Source organism: Eurytemora carolleeae, unplaced genomic scaffold (assembly GCF_000591075.1).
Source record: "Eurytemora carolleeae unplaced genomic scaffold, Eaff_2.0 scaffold853, whole genome shotgun sequence".
Lineage (NCBI taxonomy): Eukaryota > Metazoa > Arthropoda > Copepoda > Calanoida > Temoridae > Eurytemora > Eurytemora carolleeae.
The window spans coordinates 1-10,850 of record NW_019396821.1 but is presented as its reverse complement, the minus strand read 5'-3'; the positions used below and the strand labels follow the sequence as shown (position 1 = coordinate 10,850).

The 10,850-nt window shown below is 31.2% G+C and overlaps 1 protein-coding gene and 1 long non-coding RNA gene across 2 annotated transcripts; both read left to right on the top strand.

Moving 5' to 3' along the window:
* Positions 1-3,676: 3,676 nt before the first annotated feature.
* LOC111709043 (uncharacterized) lies at positions 3,677-3,925 on the top strand. Its single transcript, XR_002766778.1, has 2 exons — positions 3,677-3,718; positions 3,792-3,925. It is a non-coding gene; the product is annotated as an uncharacterized LOC111709043 (long non-coding RNA).
* Positions 3,926-5,673: 1,748 nt separating this feature from the next.
* On the top strand, positions 5,674-9,470 carry LOC111709039 (uncharacterized). The gene is made up of 6 exons (XM_023482614.1): positions 5,674-6,072; positions 6,808-6,889; positions 7,281-7,332; positions 7,497-7,836; positions 8,432-8,522; positions 9,112-9,470. The coding sequence occupies exons 1-6, from the start codon at positions 5,941-5,943 to the stop codon at positions 9,168-9,170; spliced, it is 756 nt and encodes a 251-aa protein (XP_023338382.1). The 5' UTR covers positions 5,674-5,940; the 3' UTR covers positions 9,171-9,470.
* Positions 9,471-10,850: the final 1,380 nt, after the last annotated feature.

Sequence of the window (10,850 nt, the reverse complement as noted above, 5' to 3'; positions counted from 1 at the left end):
TTCATGGAGAATAATAATTGTTTTTCTGTATGGGACCTTCTTAATATTATAATCTAAATCTAACAAATTTTCTTTAAATTTAAAATGTAAATTATTATTTATTATTGCATGTTCTTATCTAAATAAACCCAAAATTTAAAGGAATGGGATGGCTATTTTATTATTCCAAAGTTTAAAATTGTAAGCTTCCATTTTAATTTGGTTTTGATTCATGTCTGCCACTCCTAAAATGAAGTATAGTTGTAATATTTTTTATCTTAGGGAAAGAAAAACAAAAGTATTTATCCATGATAATCCACAATTTCCTGAACAACCCAAGTCAACAACTGCTATACCAATCCAAATATTAACAGTTCTGCCTAAAAGCAACCAAGGATCACCACCATCTACTGATAAATCACCCCTGACTAATCCCAACAATGGTCCAAAAGTTCAAGTTACAGAAATAGATGATGATAATTTTGATCCTGCAGTGACCACCATTATACTAGGCTAGATATTTTTAAACATATTTGATTTAAAAATTTAAATTTTAAAAATAATTAGATGATAGCAGCTGCAATTATTTTGACATTTCTGTCTTTCTAAAACTCCATTTTCTCCTCGTTTTTCATGCATCATCCATCATGTTTGGCCAAATTTGAAAAATAAAAGAAAAACTACTTGGCTAGATATAGACCTTATACTTTTTAAATAGAGAGAAAGCTTTCTTAGTGACAACAAAAATAACAATTAAGCTTTTTATGGAAAAGTTTTGATAAAAAAAAATTGTATAATATTTTCTTTCTAAAGGCGAGCCTAGCACAGACAACCCAGTAATTACAGCTTCAAAAAACAATTCTGATACTACTCCTGCTACTAACGTACCCCAACAAACATCTGGAGAATTGGGATTAAAAATCAACCTGATTTGGGAAACTGTGGCTGAATTGGATATTAGGGTTTATGGAATCCCTAAAAACAAGGCTTGGGTAAAGATTATCATTTTCATTTTAGTTTCAGCTTTTAAAATCTATTATTTAATATCTTTTTAACCTTTGATATTTTTAACCTAGAGTATGTGATCCATCTTAATTTATTGTTTGAAATATCAAGGGTCATTGGACTAGCTTCAAAGATAGTGGTTATAAAATCATGTTTGTGTCAAAGACACAATTCATTTGCCGTAAATTTCAAAATTTGATACAAATTTTACAAATTTTTTGTCAGGATGGAAGTTTTACTGGAATGTGTGTTACTGTGCATAAGACTCAAAACTGGGACAAAATTCCTGAACAGGTTCTCCACTTTTTAGTAGTATTATTAATATTATTTATATACTTTGCTTATCTGTCTGTCTGTTTGTATTCCATAAACAGCTGAACAATTCGGGCCCAAATTGGAAAGGACATGCCTATTGGAGAGGTTTTTCAATTGGCAGAACAAACTTTTACTGAAAAATTTATATTTTTCAAAATTCATGAAAAAAAACCTAATACATCAGCATTGTTTTTTCTTGTTAAATATTGTTTGATAATTTAAGGAAAGATAATATAGCAAATTAAAAGCTAAAATTTAAGATATAAATATAATGTGTATGTGTAGTGTTTGTCTCTCCATTTAAAGATTTTTGTACCCGAATGAGTATCCTAGTATGATCAATTTAGAGATTTGCGTTTTCCTTTTCTTCTTTCAATTTACTTTCTTTTAATCTCTAGAGTCCAGACCATTATAATATAGAAAATTGTACTTTGAAAACATTTGATCAAACATCCTGAGACAAAATGGCATATTACCATTCTAATTCCAAAATTGCTGTACTGTAAATAGATAAAAATAGTTTTATTTTTAGAATTTCTGTAAGAATGCTGTTCTGACCAAGTTTTCCAAAAAATATGATCGAGGAAGTTCCAATCCAGGTACTTTAAAATATTGTATTAAGGTTTCAAAATTCTGAAATCAACAATCAACAATTCAGTCAGTCCAACTTTGAAACAGCAGAACCAATAGGGCCTAATTTTATTGTTTGAAACTCATAAGATCCTGAAAAGGTTTACAGACAATTAAAAGAGAATTTTGCTTGTAAAAAGTGCTGATTTCTTTTGATTTTTGAAATCCATCAATGTTTACAGAAATTTTGCTAATTTTTGAGTTGTACATTAACGAAAAAATGGGCGCTTGAATTAAACATTTGGAGCACTTGTGTGGAAGAGGGACACAAAGCACCCTGAAAACCTAAAAGTAATAAAATGGTATATTTTATGTTTTTCCTTTTACAATATTAAAAAAAGAACCTAGAACTAATAGAATGTTGGGAAATCTGACAAGTTTTGTTACATCCAATGATCTTACAGAAGAAAGAAGAAGTTTGAACTGTATCCAACCTAATGCATCTACTTTCTTAAATTTGTGTTTTTTTAAAGAATATGATGGCGTTGAAACCATCGAACTAGCTAGAAACAATCAAAAAGAGTTGGAGAATTTGAACTATTTGATTACAGTAAATGATGACAGGTAAATATAGGTTTTTTTCTCCAATAGAACATGTGGAACATGTGGAAAGCTTCGAAATTAAGAAAAGAATAATTTCAAATGTTGAAGTTATAACCCGTTCGGATATAACACATACATCTGAGACTGAAATTAATGAATTTGAGCTAGGTTGCTGAAATAAACTTACTACTGATTCAAATACTTATCTCTAGTGCGTATTCATACAGGACAAATCCTGAATCAGCGATTCAAGATACATGGTTGGTCCGTCTCTAGAACTGTCTCAAATTCATTTTAATCTCGATATCAACAAGAGTTCACACCTCTGATTTAATAAATAAAGTAAGACTAAACTATATATATCTAGGTATTCCTACAACACCTACGGATACAAAGAACCAACAGACTTCTTGCAGGCTAAACCAGTGGTTCAAGTTTTAGGAATTTAACAAACATTTAAAGATTTTATGAAGTTTACAATTTATTAAAGGAAGTTTTAAAGAAAAATGAAAGGTGATTTTAATATTTTAATATTAGACTCATATAATTTTTTAAATTCTTTTATTGTTTTTTTTTTTTAGCCCCAAATATCACAATTTAAAAGTGTGTACGATTGAGATCCTATGACAACAAATTTCAGAATGAAAAGTGATTTAATCGTTTGTGGGAGAATAATTTCAATTTCACAACTTTTGGTAAATTCAAACTCTGAATCTCAGCGGATTTCGATCAATCAGGTCCATTCCTTGAGCATATTAAAGAGTCAAATTAAGCATCTTTAATGTTTTGTTTTACCAATTTTATAAATGTTTCTGTAAAAAGACCAAAATGAGCCCCTGGACTTTATCACACTAGATGAAAAATTGGGACCAGAATTGAAGAAAGATAAAAGGTAAAAAAAATTATTGTTAAACATTATAGAAAATTAAAAGCACGTTAGAACATTTTATAAATCTTTGAAGAATATATTTTACTTTTGATCTAAAAAGTGACTTTTAAGGGACTGTCTACGAAATTCCAAGTAATCGTCCATTTATAGAATGGAATTAAGATTTGCGATCCTTCAAACCATTGTATTTGGACATGCCACTCTATAAATGGAGGGGCACTTGAAATATCGTGTACAGTCCCTTTATCCTTCATAAAAATAATTTTAATTCTTATTTTTGATCAGTTTTTGGGCAGCATTTTGTTTAACATTTAACAATGGAGTAATAAATGTTAAAAAGATAAACAAGATAATTAGGTAAAAAATTCACTTTAAAAATAAATTTTTAATTTTAGAATGTTTTAATTTTTTTATCAAAAATGTTGTTCAGTGGGAAAGTTGACGAAAACTCTTATGACAAGTCTTACTGGAAAAAGTTGGCAAATGAATGTGATTAAATGTGGAGAAAATAATTATAAATTAGAACTAATTCTTAATTAATAATCAAATAAATCCAAATTTTCATTTTTGTGTTTTTTTTGGCAAATGATATGTATATCGACTCATCGAGTAATTGCTTTAAAAAAAAATCTTTTCTTCGCTATCTCTTGATCTATTTACAGGAGAATTTATATAAGAAATTGCTTATCGCAATATACACTCAATATAAGGTTTTACGAGATCAAAAATAACAAAATCAGCTCTGTTCTGACAAATATAAGGTAAGGACTTTTTGCCATATACATAGATTCTGTAAATTGGACAGTAATCGGCTTAGCAGTTTAATTTCTTTACTTGAATATGGACCTTTCAAATTGATTCGAAAAGAAACTTAAAGAAAATTGCGAATTATTAGGTGAATTAACGCCATAATTGAAGATTAGACGATTTATCTCTCTCTTTCAAACTTTTTATTGAAACAATAAAGGTACAGATCTGAGAAAATTGTGTAATAATGATAAAAAACACACGAATATTCATTTATATATATACATTCAAAAATGCTTCTCGCAAATTACTCTCTAATTTAAGGTATGAAATTTAAACTAGTAGAGACTTAGCAACTCTGAGACCTGGAATAAGATCTTACATGAAATGAAAAAGGACCTCTCTTTTTGAATATAATAGAAAATAGAAAATAGAAAAAGACTTCTCGTCTAGGGTAAAAAAAGACTTCTCGTCTAATATCATAGGAAGAGGTTAGAAAAGAAATAAGGAGTACGATAATATATCGAGGTTTACCAATTTATAATGTTTATATAGTTTATCAAATAAACCTTGAACCTGAACTGAACTTTGGTGGCTGGGGACATTAGATCTTGGCTTTAGTTGATCTATGAGCTAGAGCTTCATTCTTAGATCTAAAGCTGTCCTCGGTCATTCTATAGATCACTTTAAAATATGTCACTATAGATTTGCCCATCTTTAGCTTTAAGTATGGAGCTAGTAACTAAAACTGGATATCTGATTCCAATTTTGCATGAGTGAGGTGTCATGGTACAGGTGTAACAAGGATAATTCCCCCAGATGTCCAAAGGAGCATTGATCCGATAGTTCTTTGAGTTGTTATGAGTATGGCAGACTGGAGTAGGTTGGATATTCTGGCTGCCAGTGTACTCAGAGCATATTTCACAGTATCTTGATCGCTGTTGGTTTAAGTTTCTGATATCCATGTAACTATGATGCTTCCCGTTGATGTACATGGTTTCCTCTCCAGATCTTCGGTTTAGACTGATGGTTTTCATTTGCTTGGCGGCAGGTAGCTTGGATGAAAGTTTGTCTGAGTAAGCAGGATACAGAAGGGTTTTATATCCTGGGGGGAGGGGGGGAGGAGGAATGTGAGTATCAGGTAGGTTCAATGGATGGTTCTGGTTGCCTCTGCGGTCCGATTTATCTCAAGACTTATCGTCATGAATCTTGGGATGGATCCTGGAGTATCTTATGAAGATCAAGTTAATACTAGAGCCTTTCTTAATAATTTACATATCTGCTAAAAATTTTCAATCTAAATTATTATTATTTCAATATCTAATCGATCTATCTATCTATCTATCTATCTATCTATCTATCTATCTATATATCTATCTATCTATCTATCTATCTATCTATCTATCTATCTATCTATCTATCTATATATCTATCTATCTATCTATCTATCTATCTATCTATCTATCTATCTATCTATGTATCTGTCTATCTATCTATCTATCTATCTATCTATCTATCTATCTATCCCGTATTTCCTGCCGGTCACCACGTAACGTGGTCAACACCCACCCCCCTTTACCCCCCTCACCTCTCTCCATCCTCCTCCCGTGCCTCCCCTTCCCATCATTTTGACCACGCCCTTTTATAGCGACGAAAATTAATCTAATTCACCGCCCAGCCACACCTCCCCTCTCTTTCAACACCCCCCCCCCCTTACCCACAACATCAAGTATTCCATTAGTAGAAGTGGTGCAAGAAGCTTCTCAAGAAGTTATCAATTTCCCTACATTAAGCTGTTCAATTACACGTGCAGTACATTACTAATCGTTCAAATGGGGGATCCGAATTGTCTCTCCGTTCGGATTATCAACAGACTTATTCTTGCTCTTGTTCTTGTAATGGTTGTCGGACTAGTTATTGTTCTTGCCTCAACTCTTGTTCTAGCCACAGCGACTGCTGAACAGGTATAAACCTATATTACTGCGATGGGACTGTCGACGTCATAAAGTGTTGAATGTTTCTAACTTGTAAAGTGTTTGAATCTGACAATTTCTTCCATTGTTTCCGAAATATTCATCCGAAAAATGCTTCACGGAAGGACCAATTTTATAAAATGATAAAAAATAAATTGTGAAGAAAGGATGCTTTACATCATGACTTTTTTGTAGTCTAAAGAAAATTTATAAATTATGATTGAACGGGTATAAAAAGGCTATTTTATTTTCATTTAAGACCCTTAACTATACTCCAGAACCAGCCACTCGTCTCTTGTTAACCAGGTTTAACTTTAAAAACAAAGCTTATCTGTATATCTAAAGAGCTAAGTGAATACTTTCAAAAAAGTTTGTTTTAAAAACGTATCCACCCCCAGAGTAGGAGTTTTGAACGTCGAATTTATGCTCAAACTCAGGATTTACAGATCTTTAAAAAGTTAAATATGTCTCAAATGAATGCGAAAGAATTTTTCCATAACACTGTATACTCAGTTGAACTACCTTACATAGCCGGTCACTCCCTTTAATCCTGAAATTTCCAGAACACTCAGATTCATTCGTTTTTTCTTCAAAAATGCGTACTCAGGATAATCGTTTTATTTTTACTCCTCTGCAAATTGTGTGAGTTTTACACCCGGATCCCTTTTCTCATATTCTCGATTAAAGTTTTTGTATAAATCTTTAAACACAAATTTATTTTTTAAGAATGGAGACGAAATAGTTAGTTTGGGTCTGAAATCTGAAAATTGTACTGTACAGCAATTGTATAGAGAAGAAACAAATAAAGGTAATATATGATAGTACTGTACAGCAGTTGTACGGCGAGGAAAAAAGTTCAGTTAATATAGAATAGTACTGTACTGTACAGCAGTTGTAAAGAGAGGAAACAAGTACATCAACATTATTGTACTGTGCTGCAGTTGTACAGAGAGTAAACAAGTACATCAACAATATTGTACTGTGCTTCAGTTGTACAGAGAGGAAACAAGATTAAAATTAAAATCTTGCATGGGTTCAAACTCCTGCTGTGCTTCTTGAATCCTCATGTAACCAAACAAGGTTGAAATGAAAACTGTAGAAGTTAATTGAAAGTCCGCCAAGTCATACCAGTAATTACGTTTAAAGTTGTCCTTGTACTTTCTGTAATAAAAGTTATATTATAATTACTTATTGTTTAGGTGGTGTTAAGATGACTGATGACAGCAAAACCAACTGTAATTCCGGATTTAGGTTAGTTCAAATTATTTCTCATGATAAAGCCGACATGTTTCAGATTAAACAAAAATAGTGATTTTTTTTGGTTTGTGGAATGGAGGGGGGGGGGAGTTCTTGTAGAATCATGGCTAATCTTTTTAATTGAATTAAGATAATTAAAACCGTTTAATATTTATTAGGAGGGCTCGCATGGGCAGAAATACGAGAAAAAGAGATTTTCTGCTGAAATCCTTAAATGGCGGTTTGGATGGAAAAGAAAATGGACAATCAGATAAGAAACGAAAAAGACCGAAAAAGCAAAGAAGAAGGAGACTGCAGGGACGACGAAAATTACAAAATAGACGAAAAGTCACCGGCCGAAATGCACGAAAACGATTGGCAGTTGGGAGATTGCGAAAACTGTGGCTGGAGGGGGAATCTTATCGAAACTGGAAAAGGAAGAAGAGCACAGAGTTATTGTTGCAACAACCGGAGAGTCAAGTTGCCATTGCCCAGCTTTGGCAACAGCTAATTAGACAGGTGAAACAATGCGCAAAGTTATGGAATATTATTTTACATTTGCTAATATAACTATTTCTGGCTTGCTCCTGTTTAAAAAGTAGCATATAATAAGCTTCTTTTTAATTATGTTTTAGGTTTAAGAAAGTTACAGTTGTTAGGCCAAAAGAATGAGGTCTTTGCCGCACACTAAAATTTTCTACTCCTTACATCTTTGTAACCTATGATAATCTAAAATTAGGTTATTTGGTCTTACACAATTTATTTAAGTTTTTTATGCCTCAAAAAGTGTTATATCATTGATTGACCAATACCATTGCATATTTTCTCCAAAGAAACGTTTGTTATTGTTGATAACTTTGTACAGACTTTTTTCCCGGCAAGCGCAGAAATTGGAACACGCTGTAGCAATGTTGTACTCTCGGCGCACTCCAATGTACGGAAAATGTCGTCTCCTAAGATAGATAGATAAAAACCTTATATGACGTCACTGATTCTAGAGTCGAGAAAGACTTCATATAAGGTTTTTTTATCTATCTATCTTAGGAGACGACATTTTCCGTACATTGGAGGCATCGAGAGTAACCAATCTTTATCTAAAATGTTTTTTTTTCAGGGAGATCACTGGCAAGATGTTTATTCAGGGATGCATAATTCAAGCTTTCCATTCAGTTTAAGAGAAGAAATAACAAAACAAGATATTACAGGTTATTATTCTTCTTTTTAAGCATTAAGACGTTGTTACAAGTGACACCCCATTTATGGCATGTCTTAATGCTACTCTGTAATGGAACCCTTTTAAAAGAAAGCAGGAGATATCCATAATATTCTCTTTAAAAAAAGGATTTTGAATTATGGTTTCTCCATAAAAGTGACTTGCGCATTTCTGCTTCAGAAACAATGGTAAATAATGATAGAATAGAGGGTTTCCAAAAAAGACAAACAGTTCCTTGAAAGGAACTAATTGAATCCTCACAATTTTATGATTTTTATATCCTTGTAACCTTTTGTCGTAAAAATATGAATTTTCCTAATTTTTAAAAGTTTTTAGTTTTCACTTTCTGATTTGCTAAGATAACAAGATTAGAAAATTAGAGTTTAAAGCGAGAATATTAAGTAACCATTGAACTTGTTTTCCCATTTTAGGAGAATAAACAAAACGCTCAATGTTAACAAGATATTTTTTTATTTATTGGAAAAAAAATTTTAATTTAGTAATCTATAGTAAAAGTTTGATTTTTAAACAATATAATTGACGTTACGTGTTACAACAATTAATTACATGCACAATTTTAGAATTGAGTAAAGGAGATACAGCTACAACACATCATCTTCACCCGGAGCTCAGCAGATAGTGCCAACTTAACAAATTAGAATTTACAAATTTGATATGCATTATTAAATAGTGCAAAAATTGTTCAATTTAAATCAAAACATTAAAAACTCTTTACATTTATTAGCTAACAACTTTAACAGCTATAGCTTTGAAATCTAATGGTGTAAACTTGTAAACCCTAATTGTGTTATTTTAATCTTTTTCAAAACTTGTAGTTTTTAACTAAGATCATATTTGGCTTTTAACCTGTCTCCTAGACTTTAAAAACCCAAGAAAGATATCTTTATATGTACACATAAATATAGTATATGTACATATAAATATAGTATATGTACATATAAATATAGTATATGTACACATAATATAGTCTAAAAATTAACATTTGAAAAATTTGCTAAAAATATAATTTTTTCCAAGTCTTTATAATTGTTAGATATATTTAAATATGTACAAATAAATATTTGAATTTTTTTTTTAAAAATATGATTCTTTTCAAGTCTAATTATCATATCATTAAATATGCGTTAATAAATTTTCATACGATCAAAAAATATATGATTTGAAATAAAATTTAAAAATAATGATAAATTTATCTAACCTATCATGAACAATTTTTATGGACGATTAAGAAATATCATTTAAAGGAACTGTCGTCGCTGGTCGACGTATTTTTAAGTAAAATTCAATTCAAATCGATAACCTTCCGTGACCTAATTACAGAAAATACATTTGTAAACAATCAATTTTCAGACGAAAAAATAACGGGTTACTTTTTGCTAAGAAAAATTTCATTTTTTTTTAACAAATAGCCATTTTGTAAATTAAAAAACTTTATTAGTTTCAATCTGACAAGTATTCTGCTTTCTATTGGTGGCATTCCTGGTTATAGACAAAAGAGTATATCTTTAAAAATGTTGAAACTTAACCTCTGAATGGGTATTATCTGCAACAGGTAGCCGTTAGATGGCAGTCAAAAATCTTTCGTGGAAATGTAGCATGTTGTGCCGGGACAAATCTAGCCCTGCTTAGCCTATCCGGTCTGAGCTTAAAAGCAGTCTGTATCAATATCTTGTCTGACACCTTAGTTACAATCTTTGTTTTTGGTCCGTTTTTTTGTCGTCTATATTTTCTTTCAGTGTCAAAATTTGGCTTAGTTTAAGAAGTGCAATGCAAATGTTTTTTAAAATGTTTATTGGAAATATTTGCTTTTCTTACACTATGTCAAATTTGGACCCTGATAAAAGATATAAACAGAAAACGAACTTGTAACGATCGCTTTTGTATCGTTATTCTAATTTTTTTAGGATTAAGATATTGCATTGTTTAATAAAAGCAAACTTTAACATAATACAGTTTTGAAATCTTGGAAGTTAAATTTTTTTAAAACGATCCAAAACGTTCCAAAACGATTTCACGCAATTTACTATAGTCTGAAGTGCTAGATGTAGAGTATTGGTGTAAACTGCCCCAAAATCAAAATTTGGGTTATATGTCGATATATCCGTGCGTTATCTTTTCTTTATGTGTGTTTTCAATTGAAAAATATCAATTTATTTTGCAAAAACGTGCGTTCTTGCGCCGCGGAAAAACGCATGAAAATGACATTAGAAAAAAAATTGGATAATGTGTGTCATTTCCTTGCGCCTGTGCGTTTCCAGTCACATCTTTCAGCTTTGTTAAAAAGTTTGATTTCAATTGA

Bases quoted from the DNA above. Each gene is read 5' to 3' on its own strand.
- LOC111709039 (XM_023482614.1), top strand. From the start codon at position 5,941: ATGGGGGATCCGAATTGTCTCTCCGTTCGGATTATCAACAGACTTATT. The intron at 7,837-8,431 runs GTGAAACAATGC...TTTTTTTTTCAG, and splicing joins GGCAACAGCTAATTAGACAG to GGAGATCACTGGCAAGATGT. The intron at 8,523-9,111 runs GTTATTATTCTT...GCACAATTTTAG, and splicing joins AACAAAACAAGATATTACAG to AATTGAGTAAAGGAGATACA.